The sequence below is a fragment of the Dermacentor silvarum genome, chromosome 4 (genome assembly GCF_013339745.2).
Source record: "Dermacentor silvarum isolate Dsil-2018 chromosome 4, BIME_Dsil_1.4, whole genome shotgun sequence".
NCBI classification, from domain to species: domain Eukaryota; kingdom Metazoa; phylum Arthropoda; class Arachnida; order Ixodida; family Ixodidae; genus Dermacentor; species Dermacentor silvarum.
The window spans coordinates 26,708,433-26,732,629 of NC_051157.2; the positions used below are offsets into that span (position 1 = coordinate 26,708,433).

General features: G+C 45.0%; 1 protein-coding gene across 1 annotated transcript; it reads left to right on the top strand.

The window, feature by feature from the left end:
• Positions 1 to 279: 279 nt before the first annotated feature.
• Positions 280 to 23,700, top strand: LOC119449653 (beta-galactosidase). Its single transcript, XM_049665160.1, is given in 16 exon segments — positions 280 to 309; positions 419 to 517; positions 519 to 583; positions 3,938 to 4,088; positions 5,548 to 5,611; positions 8,037 to 8,131; positions 11,692 to 11,872; positions 13,739 to 13,919; positions 15,658 to 15,701; positions 16,301 to 16,416; positions 17,700 to 17,774; positions 17,879 to 17,965; positions 20,978 to 21,085; positions 22,005 to 22,136; positions 22,290 to 22,508; positions 23,449 to 23,700. Coding segments are annotated over 16 exon segments (1,881 nt in total). The 3' UTR covers positions 23,683 to 23,700.
• The last annotated feature ends 497 nt before the right edge of the window (positions 23,701 to 24,197 follow it).

The following is a 24,197-nucleotide window of genomic DNA, read 5'->3' on the forward strand; positions in this document are numbered from 1 at the left end:
CGTTGGCGAGCGTGAGGAGCACCTGACTGAGCTGGAACTCATGGCAGCAACTTGTATTCAGGCTCCATTTTTCGTCATTGCAAGACGGTTCCTCCATGTTACAAAACGTCTCAGATTTACGATGCTGTTTGTTTGCGAGAATGGTTCGTGAGAACGGGCTTCAGAAAGTAGGCACAGACCAGCGGCCTACTTATGAATCGTTATGAATACAGTTTGAGTCTCGCACAAACTGATCTCATGCATTACACAGACACAGCTAAAGAATGTCTGGCTAGCAGCATGAGTCCGAAAATTCAAATGCTTGCTTCTGTATAACGCGACAGTGCTTCTGCGCGACGGTGCTTCTGTATAACGTTCTTTAACCGTACGTGATCATTCTTTTGCATATGAATGAGAACGATATACTGTATGTTCGCAGGGTCGAAGGTCATTCGTGATCGACTACGAGAACAATCGCTACCTGAAGGATGGCGTGCCGATACAGATTGTGTCCGGGTCCATCCATTCATTCCGTTCACTTCCCCCAGCAGTGGGACGACCGCCTGGCAACAATGAGAGCTGCTGGACTCAACGCGATACAAACGTTAGTATGCTATTTTTTGTTAATTTTACCGCCTTTTCCTGTGGCCCATACTATACTGCAGTTTTGTCCCGCGATTCGTACCTTTGTTCTTCTGCCACTGACCACAAAACATCATATTTATTTGCGACACAATATCAAAAGGCAGCTACATTGAAATGACGCTTATGGAGATGAGAAGTAGTAGTCTCGCACAATGAAACACGTAGCCCCACTTAGGACGAATCACCAATGACTTACCCTTAATCTTTTTACTCATTAGCAAAATAAGGAAAACAATTAGCGTATAGGTAATAAAATTGAGAGGAAGCTAAACAGTAGAGGGCGAAGTCTAAGTGATCACTCATCCGACAAACTCGTTTAGGCATTCTTAAAGCTCTGCCCATCATGTGGCACCTATGGCATCCGTTCCCATAGAAAAGCATGCATTTCGAGAAGGTGAACACGCCAAGCATCGTCGGCGCGTCGCCTGGAATGCATGGTTCGTTGGCTCTCTCTCATGACGTCACGGAATGCATCGCGCTGACTTGAAATCGACTTTGAAGGACCGACTTTGGGGGCCGTGAACAAGGACACATAATTGTGAGCAGAGCTAAGCATAAAGGAGGGAAATCTCTGTGGCTCTATAGAGACGATGGCTTGCGGGCTTGTGCATGTGTTCTCTTGCGAAATGTTACGTGTCAACGTCGTGCTACTGTTCACGATGTCGTTGGTGCCTAGGTGAATCTGCAGTTTTGACGCCATTACCAAAGGAATCGCGAGATAGTCATTACAATAATCCAACCACCGTTAATGTTAATTTGCCTTTTCGCGCGAGCTTCTACACGGTATATAAAGTGCGTTGCATATTGGCGTTTGCACTGCTGCATAAATGAAATATAAAAGCTACAGAATGTTGACACAGGTGACATGGCATAAAGAAAGTGGCAAAATTAAATCACCAGAGCAAATAACCGGCAACGCCAACATTTTATAAGGACGTTCGCATAATAAAAAAATAATTTATGAGGTTTTACGTGCCAAAACCACCATCTGATTGTGAGGCACGCTGTAGTGGGAGACGCCGGATTAATTTGAACCACCTGGGATTCTTCAACGTGTACCTAAATCTGAGTACACGGCTGTTTTCTGCATTTCGCCCCCATGTAAATGCGGCCGCCGTGGCCGGGATATGATCCCGCGACCTCGCGCTTAGCAGCCCAACACCATAGCCACTAAGCAACCACGGCGAGTCGTCCGAATAACAATGTCCTCTTATATAAACAAGAAAATACAAACACACGGTTCAAAAGAACGAGCAGATGAGCTATATATTGATAAGCAGTTGGTATATTGCATTGCCTAGTTGGTACTGCGTGGGCTGTGGCTGTAAGATATTGTTCTTCTTTCTGGGGTTTTACGTGCCAAAACCAGTTATGATTATGAAGCACGCCGTAGTGGAGGGCTCCGGATTAATTTTGACCACCCGGGGTTCTTTAAAGTGCGTCTTTGCATTTCGCCTCCATCAAAATGCGGCCGCCGCGGCCGGGATTCGATCCCGCGATCTCGTGCTCAGCAACGCAACGCCTTAGCTGACTGAGCCACCGCGGCGGGTCAAGCCTGTGTTCGATAGAGCGAAATGCTATCCAAGAAGATGGATCAGCTGACTAGGGAGATCATGAGGCATTTGAGACAAATATCAAAAACAAAAATTGCGGGAGCTGCCCATCTGTTTCGTTGTCAAAAAGATCATTCCTGTTCCTTTCGCGGTAGCGCGGCCAGTGCGAGATAATTTCGCTGGAATGTAATGTTTGCTGTGTTGTTGTTTTCCTTCCTTTTTTGCTTGATGTCGTAAGATGGTATACGTATATGCATTGATCATGTGCAATAAACCACAAGTTGGTAGTAGCACCATGTCTTCGTCTTCTTTATCGTCGTGTGTTCCCAGTTTGCGCTATATACCTGACGTAATACAACTACGCGGAAACATCCGGCTGACTTCGAATATCAAATAGAACCTTGCATGTTTAGGGAATTCTGAAGAAAGTTAAAGAAGGTTTGACAGACTTTTTATATTAAGCAAAGCTTTCCTTATATCCCTTAAATTCATGTTGTGTTGTTCATAACCAAAAGTCTGGTCAACTCAACACCTGAGATGTGACAAGCGTAAGCAGATGACATCTCGTGCGATCGTAAAAATAGCAATAGTGAAATACTAGATCAACAGCAGCTGACGAGATGAAGCCGAACTTTCTGAATGACCGGAGAGTTCGGCTTGTTAGGCACACCAATTTTAGACTGACGATATCACTCAGAAAAGGGATTGCACTACGTCAGCATACCTCACTTCAGCGATGCCTACGCGACGCACAAAGAAAACAAACATAGTTTCCTATAAATTAAGATAACAGGTCTTCATCCGAGGCAGCCTTAATTAGATCACGTGTAGTTATCATGCCAACCAAGTTGCCCGTTCCACGTCCTCTTTCACTGACCGGTGTCTCGACACAGCAACCACGCCTGCCTTAACAGAATCATTCGGAGAATAGTTTCAAGGAATGGCTTAATATTTCCGGCTGTGTTCGCTTAGCAACAGACCGTAGAACCAGTCCATCCGGATCTTCGGCCTTTGGATTCATTACATAGATTAATTGTTGGGCTAGTTGGTCTTGCATTGTTGTAGGGAAATTAGCCCGAACAAAAATCAACGCACACTAGAAGGGAAGACGAAGACAAGCGCTATACTTGCAACTGAGTTGTAAGTATAGCGCTTGTCTTCGTCGTCCTTAAGCGTTGTAATACCATATATTATGCCATTAACGAGCATTAGAGAATTTCAAATATGACATTTTTTTATCGTATACAAGTTGAATGTCAAAGACCATCGGGGTCGTATATTGAAGTCTCTAGATTTCCCGCACGCATCTTCTTTTATTTATGCATATTCCAGAGTATAATTTTCTCACCATTATTTTGAACGAGGCGCTGCTAAGGTCATAGTATTCGAAGGGTAACGAGATATACTTAAGTGGGCTTATCGGGTTAGCGAAACGTCAAGTGTAGGCAGGCTTGTGCAGGCACATAGATTACTTTTCGCTTTTATCATTTGCTCAACTGCCTGAAAGAAGTTCTAAACGCGAGACGTCACTAGTTGTCCCGTCAGCGTCACTATTTGTTTCAACGTGACCTGCAGAAGTGCCGATATGATTCAATCATTCTTTTTACGCAGTCCTTCGCACACCGCGTCCTCTAAGCTTGTCACTTCTTGAAAGCGGCGCAGTGACTAACCTGAGATGATTATCGAACCAAAATAGCCTGATTATCACAAGAGGTATCACCAGTCCAAGCTGAGAGCCTTGTATCTTGCATGCGATGCAGCTATGTTGAGTGGAGCAGCCACGAGCCTGAGGAGGGCCAGTTCAACTTTCAAGGACAACAGGACATCGTTCGCTTCCTGAAGATGGCGCAGAAGCATGACCTGCTCGTTCTGCTTAGGCCTGGACCATACATAGATTCCGAGAGGGACATGGTGCGCACTTGTCTTGGACATGTTTGCTCTTTCTCACAGTCGCTAGCGCTCATTTATTTTGATCACGCTTCATGGAAAAGTAATAGGTGTTGTGGGCGGGTAGGATAGAATCGTTGGTGTAAAAGAAATATTTCCTTAGCCGAAATATTCCTAAGTTGAATGGCGTTTCTCACATGAGGCGCATAACAGCCAGCTACCCAACCCATACAGCAAAACTGACTACGTATAGAGCTTAAAGAAGAAACCATGTGAGGTGAACGTGTACGTAAGTACATTGTGAGCGTAGGTTGAGCGTGTCAGCGGTACATTTTATTTGTTAATGGTTAAAACAGGAACAACACACATCGCAACGTTGCCTCACAAAGGTGACGTGCCTTGTAAGAGATACGCTGGTGTTGACAGAGGCCAAGCATCGAAATTACATCCCAAATGCGTTCCACGTGCATATCGCATGTCAGGGTTTAGATACAACACGATGGCACTTATGATGAATAAATCAAACGAAGAGGTTCAGCTTTGGCAGTGCCTTTTAAAGCTTTTATAACTCAGTTTCTAGTGTTCGACGCACAAGAGCAGGAAAAGAACCAACAAAGAACAAGACTTCGCTTGAGATCATTTTAGCTCAAAGATACTTTATGTGCTTTTCCCAGACCAGTACGAATCCGCAATGCCTTCTCTCTACTGTATTCTATTCTATCAGTCAATACTGGATGTCTGTATACTGGATGTCTGTATTCATCACTGCCGTGATATGCAAGCAAGTTTCACACCGACTCCAAGAAAGATAGGCACTATAAGCATGACAGGCAGTGATGACGTTGAGACAAAGTTTAGCCAGCCAGTAAGAGCCAGAGTCCGCATGATATCCACTTGAAAATACAGCTATTCCAATCACCACACGTAGAAAAACCCGTTCTTCACAGAGGGAAACAAGCAGAAGGGGCCTGAAATCATTCAGGACTGTACTCGGCGCTTCTCAAAATGCTTGTTCCTAGACCGCAGGCGCGTCCTACTTTTAGCACGTTATCGAGCATACTGTATGCTCTATTCTGCAGTGCAGCGTGGCCGCAATCACGAGAAATGTTTGGGTTGCCCAGCTGGCTGCATCCTCTACAGAGCTATGAAAGTCGACGCCTGTCTTGAGCACGAAACTTTGCGTACCTGCTGTTTATTTGTTTGTCTCGGAATAAATTCTGTGTAACTTGCCCCTTTGCCTATGCAGGGCCTGTGCGGAAGAATTCTACGTGTTTATTTCCTTAAATGATTTTTGTTTAAATTGGCTGTTTGTAGATAAGGTTTATTCAATATTAGCAAAATGGCGAACAATTTAATGTGCAACTACCTACGCAGGTCTTCAAGAATCTATTCGTACTCGTGAAATTCACGGGCGTCTATTTTTGAAAGCCGGAAGGCTTCTGCTCTTGATGTAATCTCCTTTGCTAATTTTTCCTTTCTTCAGGGCGGCCTTCCTTACTGGTTGCTGTCAACGAACCGTTCCATAGGGCTAAGGACCAGCGACCCGCGTAAGACACAATTCTGGGATATTTATGAATCTTCTCTTCGCACTGCTTACAACAATCCTCCCTCATGCATATTCAAGTATATAGAAGCGAATATTATGTCATTCTTGTGTTCTGGATAAAGCGGTCTACAGAAGAAACTGGAAAATAAAATATGCTAATTACGAGGTGACATCAAGAAGTTTCGAGTCTACCTTTGTTTTCGAGAAAGTTATTTATTTATGCACATTCAAACACTGTTACCTTCGAAATAATTCCCTTGATCAGCAATGCAGCACTCCCAGTATTCCTGCCACTTTGCCTATATGTCCTTGAAGTCTTTCCTGTACAAGTTAAGCACTTTCTGCGATTTCAGCTTGATTTCAGCAGTCGTTTCAAATCTGCGATCTTTAAGCTGTTTTTTTTTATTTGGAAAGAGAACAAAATCAGCCGAAAAAAGAAAAAAATCAGAGCCCTAGCTTCCACTACTGTGAAGAGATGCGTGGAATTTCTTGTCCCTGCCTCATACCCGCATATCCAATGCGGGTATGCGCCACATGTGATTTTATTATCGTTAATCGTGACGTAACTGACGAGCATGTGATGTTATTGATGTTAGTCATCCGTTTTGACACCTGTGCTAAGGCACAACTGGCCGGAAACCACCACGCACATGAAGCCGAAATGATGATGATGATAGTTTTTCCTACACGCGGACACGATTCTGGGGGAACTAGTCCTTAACAGCTTAGCTGTAAAAAACGCTAGCGAGTAAGGTGCGTGGGGAAGATAAATAGTGTTCTTTAAGGCCAGAAACTCGCTTGTCCACGGAGCTCTGTGAGAATTTGCATTGTCGTCGTGCAGCATCCAGACTCTTGTGCATAACAGATCGGGCTGTTTTCGCCGAACGACCTTCTTTGGACGCGCTAAAACTTGGCTGTAAAGTCCGCTGTAGATGGTCTCGCTATTCAGGGCAAATTAAAGATGACGAATGCCAGACATGTCCGAAAAAGACGATGTTCATACATTTTGTTGCGCTACGCACTTGCCTAGTAATTTTTTTCAGGTGCGGAGGCGTTGCACTTTCCCACTGCGAATGCTGTTGCTTTGTCTCAGCATCGAATACCTACCCACCCAAGTTTCGTCTTCATTGATGATCCTCGACGTGAAAGACGGGTAATTCGCAATATTTGGTTCCGGCTGACTTCGTTCTCCCCCCCCCCCCCAAAAAAAAAAAAAAAAAAAAAAAAATGGGGGCAGCTTGCTCTAGTGGTGCAAGGCTGGAGTAAACAGCGGATCTGGTGATCGACCTAGCTTCTTCCAGGTTTACTAGGCTTGGATAAGTGTTGCTAGGAAATGCTAAGTGCTGCTAGCACGGTATTCCGAATCGGATCGCCGCCGACGCGCAGATTCTCGCTTGGCCGCGCGACACGCTTCAAGATGAGCGGCTTCTTCTTCGGGTGTTCGAATCTTCTTTGGTCGTCCCATGTCAAGGCAACATGTACTCGCCACAGAGTCAACGAGAGTTCTGCCGCAGTCGCGGCGGCTCCGAGCTTTATCTCCCCGGTGACGTCACAGCCAAGCTGCGCCTCCACACTTTAACAGCTCCGCTCTTAAAACCCAGCTCAAAGCTTGCCGCTTTGCACGATTGCTGTAATCAAGCGCGAATCGCATAATGTGCTCGACACGCACAAGAAAGAAGACTTACATATTCCCAAAATGACAGGTACACCGGGAGCATTGTATTGCTGCGCAAGGGGACTATTTCGAAGATGACAGTGTTTCACTATAGATGAATAAATTACTTTCTTCAAGATAGACACGTTTCGAAACATTTTGACCCCACCTCGTAACGTGCCATGCATAAGGCGAAATTGAACTAACCAGCACGTATAGGCATGCTGTCCAGTTTATAACTGCTGATGAATGGTGTTTGCTATGTGTCTAATTTTCCCGAATTTTTTCTTTCTTGGGACATCAGTCCTACGGAACAACACTTAGCTAAAGCAGTCGCAGGGTATTTTTAATCAATTATTTTGTGGATACCATTGCTCGCAGGACAGAAAAGTGTCAGACAATGATATCTTTGCTTGCGGATGTTTGACTGCTTCGTTGCCCTGAATTACATCTCTAACTGGTCGTTCAGAGGTTGCTGAATGTTTTAACCTTGATTTTCCCACGTGAATGTGTTAGAAAAATAATACCAAACTCCGATGTTGACGCAATTGAAGCTTGAACCGGCCTGAACCCCTATCTTTTTTAAAGTATTTAGCCTCAAAGTGTCTACAGCGTGATTACATGAGGCGCGTGTAGGAAATTGCAGATGCAAACAGAGGCAATGAGATAATTCGACCAAATTTGTTCGCGTGGTTATGCTTAGTGCAGGCATTACCCTTCTGATCTGGACGTGCCACTTTGCTTATCCAAAGAAAATCTTCATTTTTCGCAGGCTACATCGGTTATGTACATCGCTACTTTTCCAAGCTCCTCCCGCTCATTCAGCCACTGCTATATGTCAACGGAGGACCTGTCATTGCTGTTCAGGCGAGTAGACTGAGGCGTTGACTTGTTGACTTGTTATGTGTGGACACTTCCCACTGATTTCATAGGCGACTCACCTCGAAAATATAAAATTTCTTGTGCGTTCTGGCAACCACTGTAGCCTTGTGCCATCAGGGAGAGCACTGGAAAGCAGGAGTATACAGTCTCTTTAAAACAGAGAGAACGTGTTATAGTAAAACTACCTTTTGCTAAACCAGTTAATTAGACTGAACAAACGCTCTACTATGTCTATAAAAAAATGTCACTGCAGAAATTTGCTTAGCTAAGCAGAGTGCTTCAACAAATAATTAGGCCTCAACAAATGAGATGAACGTAGAATACTAGGGATCAAGCGGTGTTGGCGAAATGAATTTACAAGCGTGTAACGTTACCAATGATTCTGCGCTGTGTTAGGACTTGAATATTATATGACAAACTATATTGCTGCAGTGCAAAAGTGCGTTCGCACAAAAAGGTGAGCTGCAAACATTAGCTCCTTATTGCAGTTCATAAGGAAAACGCCATTCGTCAAGGCGCGTCTCTACCTATCGCGAGGAGCTAGGGTATCAGCATGATTGACTCAGGAAAGGGTACGTTTCTCGCGCGTAGAATTGCCAATATCCCTGGGCCCTGGCTACGCCCCTGATCGAGTGATAACATTAACAACTGTAAGCAGGTGATAAACGGTCACTGCAATAAGACAGACAAGTGCGCATGTCAAAAATTTGGAGGACGCTTAAGCTTCGCTTTTAACAGCGGAACGCGATAGCATTCAAAGGTTATTGAATGCTTGTCAAGCTTCCCGGCAACTGCAGCTTTCTTTTTTCTCCACCTTCGCCTCTGCGCGCCGCTGCCGGTTTACGCTGGACGGACGGACGGACGGACGGACGGACGGACGGACGGACGGACGGACGGACGGACGGACCATCCATCCATCCATCCGTCCGTCCATCCACCGGACGGACGGACGGACGGACGGACGGACGGACGGACGGATGGATGGATGGATGGATGGATGGATGGATGGATGGATGGATGGATGGATGGATGGATGGATGGATGGATGGATGGATGGATGGATGGATGGATGGATGGATGGATGGATGGATGAGGCTGAACTCTTTAAATCGGGCGGTGGCATACGCCACCTAGCCATGACTATGAACATATTTTGTACTTTGTGGTGGGTGAAATTTCACCCCTGCCTTGATTTTATCCACCAATCAGATAATCTCTGTTTGGTTATTTCTACCCGCTTAAAGTCTATTTTGCCTTCACTGTCCCTAAACCCCAATACTTTGAACAAATCAGCCCCGTTGCTTTGCACTGTAGGGTTAAGCCCTTTACAGAAAAGTATGAGGTGTTCAGCCGTTTACTCTTCTCCACACGCACAGCACAACGTGTCTATACCTTGGTACTTGACTCGGTACATCTTAGTCCGCAATACTCCCATCCTGGCTTCAAACAACAAAGAGCTTGCCCTAGAATTATCATAGATAATTTCTTTGGCAATTTCTTGCTTGAAAGCTCTGTATGTTCCCAGTGCTGATTTCGTCTGCATCCCTGTTTTCCACAGACCCCTCTCTGTTTCCTTAACCTTTTTCTTAACCGCTGTTTTTGTAACGCTGCCGAGCAGGCGAGCGCCATCTGGATGGTGTTTTTGCAAGTAACCTACCCGGGCGTGGCGCTGTTGGTATGGTAGAAACGCTGGAAAAGGGGTTTGTGTTTGAGTTTCCTCGCACCAGAATTATGTTTTCTCGTACATTCAAATTACAATCCGACGCTGTCATGTCTGTAGGTTGTGGTTAAGTCGTACTTTACAATTTTTCTGACAGATTTTACTTTGAGAAATTCAATTAGTTCACTAACGCCTCTGCGCCACGCGGAGGGCCTGCATGGTCGGGTAACACCGTGGTCGGGGTGGTTCGGGATGATTTTATTGCGATAGCAATTATATGGACACTTCAACCGCATTTCTGCCGTCGCCGTCGTCGTCGCCGTCGTCGTCGCCGTCGTCGTCGCCGTCGCCGTCGCCGTGAGGTTCCCTATAGATAAAATCTTCGCCGCGCGCCGTATTCCCGAGCCGAAGCGTGCGGGGACGCGCGCTATCACGGAGAGCGAACACACTCAATCTCCCACGCGCAAGCAAGGAAGCGGGAAGCCAGCGCCGGAGGGAGCGGAGGGGGGGGGGGGGGGGCGCACTTCCACTCTGCCAACAACCGCGCTCGTCGCTCGCTCGCACAGTCGCTTATCTCCACACGGCTCTGACCTTTATGCGCCGTGCATTCGCCGCTCAGTTTCCGTTGAAGCGATAGACCTGCACGTACCTTCGCCCGTTGGTGCGGCGTATGCCCTTGCTGCCAGCGTTTTGACAGTCGTTGTCTGCAGTCATTCAGTGTGATCTATTCATGTTTGTTTGTGCGCGCTCACACCACGCTTGTTCAATCAGTTAGTAATAGTCGGGCCACATTTTCCAACGCACGCTACACATGCAATGCTGCCCGGGTCGGCAGTGCAGCGCTACAGGTGTGTCCCTTCGCACGCGCTGCCCATGGGAAGCGCTTCTCATCAACACCACCGTTTCACACGCGCCTTCTCGTGGTCATCGAGTCTCTCTTCATGTCGGTCTACTTACGCTGCAGCACAGCTGCTTACTTAATCAGCTCATGTTTACTACAATTCATATTGCTACCAAAGCCGCTCACCTTACTTCGTATGACAGTGCTGTGTTGCTATCGCATTCATTGCTTCGCCCTTAGGGCGAAACTGTGACATTTTCTCAGACGCCGACGCCTTTTTTTTTTGCGACACGTGGCCCTTAACGCTGTCGCGTTAATATTACTGCCTTTTTAGGCACTGTCTGATGATATATATGTGATCGGTGAAATATTTAAAATGTTGGGCTGCTGAGCACGAGGTCGCGGGATTGAATCCCGGCCACGGCGGCTGCATTTCGTTGGGGGCGAAATGCGAAAACACTCGTGTACTTAGATTTAGGTGCACGTTAAAGAACCCCAGGTGGTCAAAATTTCAGGAGTCCCCCACAACGGCGTGCCTCATAATCAGAACTGGTTTTGGCACGTAAAACCCCATAATTTTTAAATATTAAAAAAAATCGAACAAAGACTTGTAAGATGCGTTTATGGTCTTACATATTACTTTATTTCGTAAGGAACAGTATAAAGTAAGCTATCAGGCTTCACTCGCACCCTCTAAAGGCACACTAATTCAAGGAAGCACAAGAAGTTTCTAAACTAAAGTAAATGTGCCGGCTCTGGAAATGAATGCTTTAGAACACAAACCATATTAGCGGAATGAAAATATATGCGGAAAACGACAGGACATGGGACTTTTCCATACATCTTCTCCTAACTGCGCCTAATAGGTATGAAGATAACTGTGACCAACTACAAGTTTTAATGTTACAGAATTCAGGTGTACGAGTAAGTATATTAATTTTCCATTTATGTTGCCTTATGTCGGTGCTGGCTGTCGATAATCAAGATGTGGTCATCGAAGGCTTCACGTGTTTCAGCTTACAATTTTCTCCACGCAATCTCCAGGTGGAAAATGAATACGGCAGTTATGCAGCGTGCGATTACGTGTACACTGCATATCTGCGAGACATGATGCGCCGCTACTTAGGCGACGACGTCATCCTCTACACGACAGACGGCGACGCTGATGGTTACCTGAAATGCGGAAAGCTTGATGGCGCCTACACAACGGTGGACTTCGGCACAGGTATCATCATCATCAGCCTATATTTATGTCCACTGCAGGACGAAGGCCTCTGCATGCTATCTCAGATTACCCTGTCTTGCGCTAGCTGATTCCAACTTGCGCCTGCAAATTTCCTAACTTCACCAACCCAGCTAGTTTTCTGCCGTCCTCGGCTGCGATTCCCTTCTCTTGGTATCCATTCTGTAACTCTAATGGTCCACCGGTTATCCATGCTACGCATTACATGACCTGCCCAGCTCCATTTTTTCCTCTTACTGTCAGCCAGAATATCGGCTGTGCCCGTTTGCTCACTGATCCACACCGCTCTCTTACTGTCTCTTAACGTTAGACCTAATATTTTTCGTTCCATCGCTCTTTGTGCGGTCATTAACTTGTTCTCGACCTTCTTTGTTAACCTCCAAGTTTCTGCTCCATATGTTAGCACCGGTAGAATGCAATGATTGTACACGTTTCTTTTCAACGACAGTGGTAAGCTCTCAGTCAGGATTTGGAAATGCCTGCCGTATGCACTCCAATCCAATTTTATTCTTTTCTTAATTTCCTTCTCATGATCAGGGTCCCCTATGAGTAATTGACCTAGATAAGCGTACTCCTTTACAGAATCTAGAGACTGACTGGCGATCTTGAATTCTTGTTCCCTTGCCAGGCTATTGAACATTATCTTTGTCTTTTGCATACTAATCTTCAACCCCACTCTTATACTTTCTCGGTTAACGTCCTCAATCATTTGTTGTAATTCGTCTCCATTGTTGCTGAATAGGACAATGTCATCTGCAAACCGAAGGTTGCTGAGATATTCGCCGTTGATCCTCACTCCTAAGCCTTCCCAGTCTAAGAGCTTGAATACTTCTTCTAAGCACGCAGTGAATATCATTGGAGAGATTGTGTCTCCTTGTCTGACCCCTTTATTGATAGGTAACTTTCTACTTTTCTTGTGGAGAGCCAAGGTAGGTGTAGAATCCTTGTAGATATTTGCCAAGATATTCACGTATGTCTCCTGTACTCCTTGAATACGCAATGCCTCTATGACTGCTGGTATCTTACTGAATCAAATGCCTTTTCATAATCTATGAAAGCCATATAGAGAGGTTGATTGTACTCCGCAGATTTCTCGATTACCTGATTGATGACATGGATATGATCCATCGTAGAATATCCCTTTCTGAAGCCAGCCTGTTCTCTTGGTAGGCTGAAGTCAAGTGTTGCCCTGATTCTATTGGAAATTATCTTGGCGAATATCTTATACAATACTGAAAGCAAGCTAATGGGTCTATAATTCTACAATTCTATACCGTCTCCCTTCTTATGGATTATGTGCGCGAAAAATTCACAGGGTCTCTTATGTTATCTTTAAGACGACTTGTAGGCGAAAGCCCAAGTTCCGATGCATAAAAGACGGACACGTGACGCGTCTACTTAGTCTATTTCGCTTAGTCACCCCTCTTATTCGCTTACTCATCCTGTTCATTCGCTTAGTCTCTCTTAATTCGCCTACACATCCTCTTAATTCGCTTAGTGTACTTCGCTTAGTCATCTCTCTTAATTCCAAAGGTCGAGGGTTCCACTCCCACCCAAGGTCATGAGTTCGAGTACTTTAATTAACTCTATCTTAATTAACTTCGCCTTCATTAACACCAAAGGTCGCGGTTCGACTTCCACCAAAGGTCGAGGGTTCGTAGCCTTTTTGTACCTTTCGTGTCGTCGACCTATTTTCGCTCAAGGTCGACTCGACTCATGAGACGTAAGGCTTTCGCCTTAATAATATTTTAAAGTTCGTCTGAATGAAAATGCATGTCTTTATATGTGTATACATTGAGCGTCAATGTTCTGTAGCGTTACCAGGCGTTCCTCTCCGCGTGGTTGCAGGGAGTGACGTCGGTGAGGCTTTCGCTGTGCAGCGGCGGCACCAGGAACGGGGACCACTGGTGAACTCGGAGTACTACACGGGCTGGATGGACCACTGGGCCGAGCCACACTCGGTCGTGAGCACGAGCGCTCTCGTTAGCCAACTGGACAAGATGCTCAGCATGAACGCCTCCGTCAATATGCAAGTCCCTGCTACTGTCGATTTACGGCTTCGTGAAGAAATTGCGGCAGATGACTGTCGGAATGTCAGGGATGACTGTCGACATTAATGAGATTAGCATTGAAGCAACGTAGCGGCACACTGTATTGCCACCGCCGAAACACGTCATGTACATGAGGCATGTACCGCAGACCGGTCTCCTCTCTCGCCCTTCCCTCCGGGCACGCTGTGCCATCTAGCGCCACCGCCGCGAAGTCGGCGCGTGGCGCTTGCCTGAATAAATATTCAGACAAGATTGTATGAATACATATGACGCAGATTCGATTCCGCAAAGCAGCGGATAAATAAAAAAAAGTCTTTGTAATTGAAGAATGGTGCATACCCAGTGGCAGATACCCTGTGACCAACGCAGGCGCCAAATAGGTTCACTGAAGAGCGGGACATAGCCACTGGCGCATACCCTGTGTACCCAAGTTGGCGTTAAAGACGATGATTGAAGAGAAGCACACACCGAATGGCACATACCAAGTGACTCAAGTTGGCATGAAAGAGGTTAGATACAATCATACGATGGGGTATCAAAAAGTTTCGTGAGTGACTCTGTTTTAAAGAGATCAATTAAATAATTTTATTCAGTTATTGAGATATATATTGATTTATTTTTGGATAATACAAGGCATTGTCGATTCATGGGTCATGACAAGAGGAGGTGATGAACCTCCTGGCGAAGGTTAATCATCGAAACACTGTCCCCTTGCGCAGCAATGCAGCGCTCCCAGCGTTACTGTCAAGTTGCGAATATGTGCTGACTGCCTTCGTTCCGGAAGACGTCGAGCAACCTTCTGCTATTCGATCTCGATGAAAAAAACCGTGCCGGAATGGCGACTTGTGAGCTGTGCTTTTAATTTTGGGAAGAGAGCGAAAAAAGCAAGAGCCAAATCTGATGAGTAGGGTGGAAACCATGTTGTTTCCGGCGAGACACTCGCGTGTGCGGAGTGATCTGTGGCAGGGTGCATTGCTGTCGTGCAGCATCGTGTGCCCCAAATCGGGTCTCCTTTTTTTCTTTTCTTTTTTTTTTCAGATGGCCTCTCTTAGATGCCCTAAATCTTGACAGTAAAATTCGCTGTTCGTTGCCTGACCATATGGGGATGAATTCCTGATGTGCAATACCGTGAATGTAAAAAAAAAAAAGAAAAAAAAAAGATCAGCGTGCACTTTGTCGAGCTGCAGACATGCCTAGCGTTTTGTGGATTATGGAGAAGTTGGGCTTTTCACTACCACGAGGGTTCTTTGTCTACGGGTTCGTACCCGTGCACTTAAGTTTTGTCACTAGTGATGATCCCCGATCTGAAAGCCGGGTCATTCGTCAGATTTGGCTCTTGCTTATTTCGCGCTCTTCCTAAAATTAGAAATGCAACTGCAAGATCGGCAGTTTAACACGATTACATAAATCAAGCTCAAATAGCGGAAGGGTGTTCGACTCGTTCCGGAAAGAAAACGTCCAGGACGTATTCGCGAAGTGTCAGGAATGCTGGAAGCGCTGTACTGCGGCGGGAGGGAACTGTTTCAAATGTGAGATTGTTAGAATGCACATAAATAAACTGCTCTCTCCAAAACAGTGCCAGCTCGAAACTTTTTGATACCACCTCGTACATACCGCAAACTGCAGGTCAAGTTCCTAAACATTGCTAATCGCATTACTGACTTATTGACTGAGTAACTTCAATATTGATTCACTAATTCGTCTTATTTCTAACAGGTACGTCTTCCACGGAGGCACGTCATTTGGGTACAAGTCTGGAGGTAAGGACCTAAGTTTAGCATCGCTGTTCCTGAACTTCCATATGCAAGATTAGGCTAAGGGTGCCCCGTCTACGGTTGAGCGTGCGGTGGCGTAACAGTCAGCACGGGTTACGAGTAGTTGCCGTCATTGGCGATAGTGTTTGTAACTAGCAACTACATCCGACCCGCATCCCTGCGAAATAAATAAAGATGTTTGAATATACCGGAGTTATGAATTACAGTAAGGCCAAATTTATGAAGCATCAGCAGGGAGGCGCTCGCCCTCTGGTGAGTGTGCCTTGCGCCGGCCGCCATCTTTCACCGCCTTCCAGTTTTTCAGTGGCGCGCGGCCCATTTCCTGCACATCGGTGCTCCCGGTGTAACAATATCATCCACTGTTTCTGTCTCTAATTGTACAGATATTGACTGCCAAGTGGCTCGATGCTTTGAAAATATATTGTAAGAGCAATCCGTGATTAAAAGTGCCGTTAGAGGCGGCCTTATTTTTTCGTCAACTGCCATTAAATTTCTAGTCCAATGGAAATTCATATTATATGGGCTCAATATGTCGGTGAGCCTTTTGAAAGCCTAGGTTTATTGATATTTCTGTATACTTGCAGCTAACGTGGATGACCACTTCCATCCAATTCCCACCAGCTACGACTTTGACGCACCTATAACTGAGGCCGGTGATACAACGGACAAATTCTACGCCATACGGAAAACCATCACGAAGGTACATGTGCAAGTCGCAAGCATGAAGATCACAGGTTATGCACCCGGCTTCGTTATCATTGTACAGACGAACGGTTTACTGTTAGGTATCTTCGCAATAATAGATTGCACTCCTTGCGGGGCACCGCTGCCTAAGAAAGTCAGCTAAGCTTCACTCAAGGTTCGCGAGTTGAAGTTTCAGCCTTCAGTATCTGGACGGAGGGTAAGGGTGAAGAGGTACACACCGAAGTTCAGCGTGGATCGTATATTTGCAGCAGATTTGAGTGTTTTAATGAAAAAGAAAGTAGAAAGACGGTAGCTGAAATGCCAAAGGAGAAGTGAAGCTGAAACTGGCCACAACACAGCAGGAACCTCCGTGGATCGAGCACGACCGTCGAGAAATACGCATTGCAGAAGGCTACGTTGAAGAGTGAATGATCCAAATTTTCACTGAAACGCCAAAATTAATTATTCGCTTCAAGTGAAAATGTTATAACTAACCCACCGTCTTCTTAAGACCCGGCCCTGTCGATTATTTTTCAATGCACATGGATGGACGGATGGAGGTATTTTATGCAGTACCCTAATAAAAGTTGTTGCTGGGCTAGTCGGATGATGTCGTACCTTAGACCATATGATCTAAGGTACGATATGCAGTACCCGCTTGTATGAAATAAAACAATTCCATCCAGTCATCCCCACGCGCATAAAAATAACAGCCGCTTTTTTTTTCTCTCAACGCAAAACGAGAGTGATGGAACCCATGTCACAGTGGCTACGAATTAGACGACAAAGTCTGTTAGACGATGAAGTCTACAAGGTGCAATGCTTAATTTTCCTGCTAGAAGTTCAAAAAGAAACAGCGACTCGTATTTATATTGTAGCAGTGGTGACTGCGAACACTAAAGACTGTGGTAAAAGCTACTTGTGCGCGCATATATACCTCGAATGACGTATGCCTGTGTGATTGCGTTGTTCAACAGCGGGCGAAAAAGGGAAGACTCAGCCTAGAGCCGGTGTCTCAACAATGGGAAAATGAGACAAGTCCACCTGTCGAAACGTTCGCGCCAAGCTCAGTCTTCCCCTTGTTCGTCCACTGTTGAACATTTGAAGTATCCAGCTTCCTGTGAACGCTTTTTCTGTGTCGTATATGACACACGAAAAGTGCACACGTGTACAATTAAAAAAAAAAAACTGCACATGTGTACTATTAATGGGAATTAAAAACTGAACCTAAAGTAAGATGGTATCAGTGAACATGAAATGCAAAAAGTTTCATTCACACACAATATTCATTATACGCAGTACCTTCCACTGCCACCGGGACCCGTTCCAAAGCCTAAACAGAAAATGGCTCTTGGACCATTCAAGCTCAGTCGGGTGAGCTTTCTTAATTGTTTATGAGATATACCGTGTTCCTTGGTGAAAATTTCATTCAGTACCTAATTTTAATAGGGTCTGTTTTTTTTTAATTGTTGTTGCAGCTGTTCGGCCTAAGTGAGCTCCGAGAGATGCTTTCAAACGCCACAAAGACGTCAGAACGCCCCCTGACGTTCGAGGAAATCAGGCAGGTAAGGGAAAGGTCAAACGGACTCATTCATCCGTGCACCTATAATCTACAGCTGTTTCATATTTTGAAAGATTTTATTATAGTAGAAAGCCGAGGGGCCAGCGCCCCCTGAAAGTCGTACCGGCTATACTTCCCGTCGTAGAAAAGAATAAATGGTTGCGAATGCAGATACCACACAGAAAACAACGCTGGCTGTTGAGTTGTCAGTTCACTAATTCGTAGACGTGTCAACCTCACATTGTATTTATTAATAATGTGCATGGGTGTAATGCACTGAAAATAATTTGAGAAATTAACACTCGCCGTGCAAATCACCGAAGGTGCACGCAGGCTTGTAGAGCCTGCGTGCACCTTTCATCCATATTTATCAGTATCCTGGGCTTTCATGTTCGTTACATGAGAAAATATATATCGCTAGGTAGAGAAACACGTACTGCTTTCTGCCTAGAGTGCACGTTAACAGCCATGCAAGTAGGCATTCTGCAAGGCTTCCTCATGCTCCCATGTTGGACCACTGGCAACGACGTGCACATTCGTCCAAATTGCATTTAGTACATCTTTGCTTTCTCTCTGTTACATTTTGCGTACACGCGATCGACCCATTCGTTTTCACGAACAGAGACCTCGGAAAGCTGCGCGCTCAGTAATAGCCCATTGAGGAGAACGCCATGCAGCAGTTGTGCCGCTGAATGGATGGATGGATGCTATGAGCGTCCCCTTTGAAACGGGGTGGTAGGTTGCGCCACCAAGCTCTTGTTATTATTTTGCCTAATGTCCTACCTTTATTTTTGAGAAACACACAAATACAAAGAATTTGTATTTGTGTGTCTAATGGAAGACGTTCACGCCATCTATTAACAGTTTTACTGCGCAAATAGTCACAATTTTATAAGTCAGATTTCTAGTAAAATACGCGCGTGTATCGGAGTTAATAAAGCAAACCTCCTTTATTTAACAAGTGAAAAAATGCATCCTCCATAGTTTAATAGGCCGATAAATTATGCTTTTGTCGTCATATTCAGCTGCAAGCACATAAACACGCCTATAAGGGAGCTAGTTGATGCACATTTTGAAAGTAAACCGCGCGAAAGATGGGACAACAGAATTAGAGCAGCTGAAAGAACCTTGCTCCGTGTTTATCGCTGCTTAGTCGCAAAACATGTACCTTGGGCTAGCTCACCAATGCAGGTGCGTCATTAGAGCGGCTTCCTTTGTCATCTTGTTCTGTTGTACCGTGTTTAGCGGTGTTGGCTCGTAACCACACAGCTACCACGGCGCGCATCGAGCCGTCTATACCGAATGCGCTTTACTAATTTAAACTCCGACCAACAGCGGTCATGAGCAAGTCGGATATATTTAAGAGTACTTGTTCAAAGCATTGAATTGATGCTTGATAATAGGTAAAATTAACAATGGAAATAATGATCGCTAAGTTTACTCCAATATTACTTATTCGAGATTAAAAGTACATTTTGAGAGCGTTTTATCCTAACGCACTTTGTTTTAATGCGTATAAGCATTCTTTGGCGAGTACCCCGGAGAAACCGTGTTTGTCCCGTAACGCCTTGTAACCGGGAACGAATTGGTCACGGAAAAATTGGTCACGTTAAGACAATTAATCGTTATAATAGTGTAACTGTAGATGATTGGTAGCTCTAGAACAGATTAAAAAAAACAGGTCACGTCGCCGTCGCTTCGATATAGTGATTTGATGCAATAAATAAGTATAAAATGATAAGAATAACTGATTGGTAGATGTGGTTTGCAAAAAGAAAAAAAAAACACGTTGTGGTAGCGGTTCGGCTCAGTTTATACGATCGCCTTGAAGGGTTCGGATGTGCCAAGACGAGCTCTTGAAATGGCACCAAGTAACGTAAGCTTGGTGAAACGGAGAAACAGCGTCGGAACGCTGAACGACAAAGGGAGTATCTTAGTCGGCAGAAGGAACAACGAGAACAGCGACAGGAACTAGGAGATAATCAACAGCACGAAGAGGAGAAGGAGGTGTTCAGAAGCGGATCGGAAACGACGTTATAGGGTGAGGCTCGACTAAAAAAAAGTGCTACAGGAATTCTGAGAATTGTCCACTAATGCTTAAGCATTCTTTGGCTCCAGGAAAAGGCGATGGGTAGACATGGATAATCTAGCAACATAAGTAAGCAAAAGCGAAGTAACAGCAGAGCCAAAGATTGCTTACGCATTCCTAGACAATTGTCAGAATTTCTGTAGCATTTTTTCCCAGGCTTGGAACAAAAATAAGTCGGCAAAGCTCCATGAAAAAAAAGAACGAAAATGAAGTGTTTTCCTTGCGTACTTTCACGCTCATAGCTGTAGTTTACATGGCATACCAAAATCTTTTTGTGATCTGTACGACCCCCGATTGTACACATTCTGATGGTACCAGAATGCAGAAGCGACCACGCACTAATATTTTGATGTTAGTTAAAATACCACGGGAGCGTGAAATTGATACTGTTCAATGCGGCATAAATCATCGCCTATAGCGAAGCTTCTGGCTAATAAATATGTTTAGTTATTATCGGTCTATTACGAAGTGCAATAACTATACGCTGCACTCTTCGTGTGTGTCAAGTGATGCTGAATTCAGAAACATTGATCTACTGCATGCGAGCATCGACAGAGATAACAGCCACCCTTTTTTCAGCACCACTTTCTTCTCAGCACTTCTAGCCTCAGCGTCATGGTAACACCGTGCTCAAGTCAGCAGTTTAAGCTCAGCCCCCCGTAGCGTTACAAAGACATCGGCGGACTGTGCTTCTCTTCTAACGGTTCCTCGTCACGCTATATGGAAATCTAATGGGCGGGTCTTCTGATTCTTGTTTTGAACTTGTTTCCCGCCGCGGAACGAAGTTAATTACGACCAGAAAAGGGAGAAACATTTTTAGAGGGTTCAGTTGATGCTCCGATTGCTAGCTCGTTTATGGAGAAAGACGCAAAAGCAACTTTGTGGCTGCTGGCACTTTGTATCTCAAATAACTGACCTTTCTCGCAGAGCCAAGCCCTGGTGCTGTACGATACGTTCGTGTCGTTCCTGCCGCGCAACCCTGGAGCACTCGAGGTGCCTGGACTTCGGGACCGGGGATACGTCTACGTAGACGACGTACGTGGGCATACCACAACTTTCCAGCCACCGTACTGATTTTGTAAAAAGCCACAGCTTTTACAAAGCTTTTGCAGCAGTATAAAGCTGTGGCTTTAGCAAGCGCTTCAAGAACCTCAGAAAAAGTACACAATGGGGTCGAAACTAGCAACCATCACATGTAACATCCACGCGCATCACAGCGTGAGAGCCTTTTCTTATTTAAGGGTAATTGTGCTCCACCCAGATGTGCAGCAGGTCTTCGTTTCTTATGGTGCAGCCCTGGTTTTACAACGCTCTAAAGAAACAATGGCTTATAAACTGCAAAAATAAAGCTCAAAATAAAATGTGGGGACCTTTTGCTTTTGGGCGAGGAGAGGTGTCTTTAGGCCATCTTTTTCAGTTGAGCCCTGTGCTGGTGGCTACCGTGTAAGAGCGCAAGCTTTCTAATAAATATGCGGCCCCAAAGAGGTAAAGCTGTCGGCGCCTTCCCGTCCATCACTTGTACCGCGAGCGACTGACTTCATCTTGCCGTATGGAGCTGCAATTAATGACAATTTTTTTAGAAATTAACATACAAATGTCTCTAGCTGGAAATCAGTCGCTACAGACTGTCAAAACGCTGCACTTGCTTCCTTTTTCAGTACATATTTCCCTGTAGTGGATTCTTTTTTCGCACTGATGTTGTGGCTGTAATAATTATTGCGTCGGCCGTTGTTGTTTTACTTCGAGGTGAAGATGCCAAGCTTCAATGCACTATTTATGTGAGAGCGTTACATTATTTGAAGAACAAGACGAAATAATCAGTTTTCCTTAAATGCCAGTGTGCAGGGAATTTTCGCGAATGTGCACCAATGTAATGTGCCGTGTGCCAGAGAACACATACCCACTTATCTTCATGTGTATTAATTAATGCAATTTCTTTGTTATCCGTTTACAGCTTTACCAAGGCGTTATTTCCCGCATGGACAACGTGTTCGACATCATGGTGTCGGTAACTAAAGGCCAGAGATTGTCTTTGCTGGTCGAAAGCCAAGGAAGAAACGCCTACGGAGACCTCAACGATGCAAAAGTTGGTTCATATATTGTATGCTGACCTCATTGCGAATTTGTATATCTCCTCGTTCCAACGTAACAAAGCATAGCCACTTCTGGGTATACTATTATTTTTTTTAGCGTGCACAGCGTCACGAATCGATAGTTAATAATTTACACGATGTTCCAGGGAATCATTTCGGATGTCACTCTTTCTGGAATCGTGCTCACTCACTGGAACGTCACTCCCATCGACGAACGGAAGGCACTGTCTGGAAACCTTGCGGTCATTCCGCAGAAGAACCGCCACATATGCGGTGACGCTGGTTTTGCAGCGTATGAGGCGAGGTTTCCCTTGACGTTGCCTTCGCCGCTGGACACCTTCCTAAGGCTGGACCACTGGAAGAAGGCAAGGATTTGTTTAGTGTAAAAGAAAGGGGGCGGGGATTTTCAGGTGATTAGTCTTTGTTTCTTTCAAAAAACTTTTGTGATGGAGTAAACTGGGCTAGTTGGTGCTTGCTTGAGGACATATTTCAGAGCACGGACAGAATCACGATGAAAGATAGACACACGTCACAGGCGCTGCGACGTGTGTCTTTGTCCTTCATCGCGGTTGTATCGTTGCGCTATCATTACCTCCTTTCTGACGGAAGTTTGAAATACAAGTGAATGGATTCGTGTAATTTGGTGCGCGTCCTAGAACAGCTTTTCAATGTGTTTTATGTACACTACGAGCCACGCTCATTCGTGAAGCAGCTGCACCTCCACGTCGCCTCTGTGCTTGCATATCGCTGACTTAAGGTTCGCTGAGGCAAGTAATACTATGCACGTTTGTTGCATTTTTAGACTCTTTATAGGGGTACTGCCATGATGTCTTTGACTATTCATTTTTCTTTTTGCGTTGTTGAAGGTCCTAGACCTTTAAACCGTAGAAAAAATCATGAAAAGCTTCAGACCACCGTTAATAATTTAATGTAACAACTTTTCAACAGCATGTTTCGGTTTGGATGTAGCAGCATAGCGAGTGTCAAAACGTCGCAATGTTCTGCTCCCACGTGACCACATACTGTGTCGTGACGTCACGACAGAGTATCCTCCTGGAAACGAAACAGAAACTTGCTGTTAAAAAGCTGTCATATTAAATTATTAACCGTGCTCTGAAGCTTGCGGTGATTTTTTCTAAGGTTAGGTCTAGGATTTTCATTTACCGAAAGAAATAAATAGTCGAAAACATCATGTCAGTACCCCTCTTTCAGCTCACGTTCCAAGCACAGCGAAACGAAGCTCAGTGCCGAACTTGCATCTGTATTTCTTTGTTGTTCAACTCGCACTTTTCATTCTTGACGCAGGGTGCAGCCTTCTTGAACGGGTTCAACCTTGGCCGCTACTGGACGCCCATGGGTCCTCAGAAGACCCTGTACGTGCCATCCATGCTCTTCGAAACTGAAAACGTTCTCAACATTATCGAACTCGAGCAAGCGCCATGCTTGGGCCAGTCTACCGCGGAATTCGTCGACACGCCAGAACTCAATGCAACTGTACCTCTTTCTGTGCATGCTGCATTCCGAAAGCGAGGCAAATAAATAAGTTTCAACCGGGTACGGGCCATCGGACTCTCCGTTATGTCGCACTGCAACTGGTTTTGGTATTGGACGGACAGGGTACAAAGGCCTACTTCAGACGGACATTGATGCGTAAGTTGTTGCGTATACACATGCTACAACTCACATCATGCAATACACTGCGAATCTTGCTGGCTATCGCAACCACTTCTTCGTAATAAGAACGAAACAAAATTTTCACCACATTCCTCTCGACGGAGTTGTCAAGCTCTCCTTTGACGACTGAGTGTCTTCGCTTATTCTGTGAATTGAACAACAGCGTAAAAAGGTCACACAGAGACGTGTTTAATAGTAAAGAGAAAAATTTAATTTCTAACCTAAATTAGCTTATCTACAAATAGAGAATATACTTAGTGTCTTTGCATTTAGTTGTCTACTCAGAGTCGGTATCTCTCGCTATCTATCGAGTGTTAGTCCTTCTTACTTACTGCGAAGTGTCTTTGAGCAACCCAAAGATGGTTCATGGTATGTTTCCC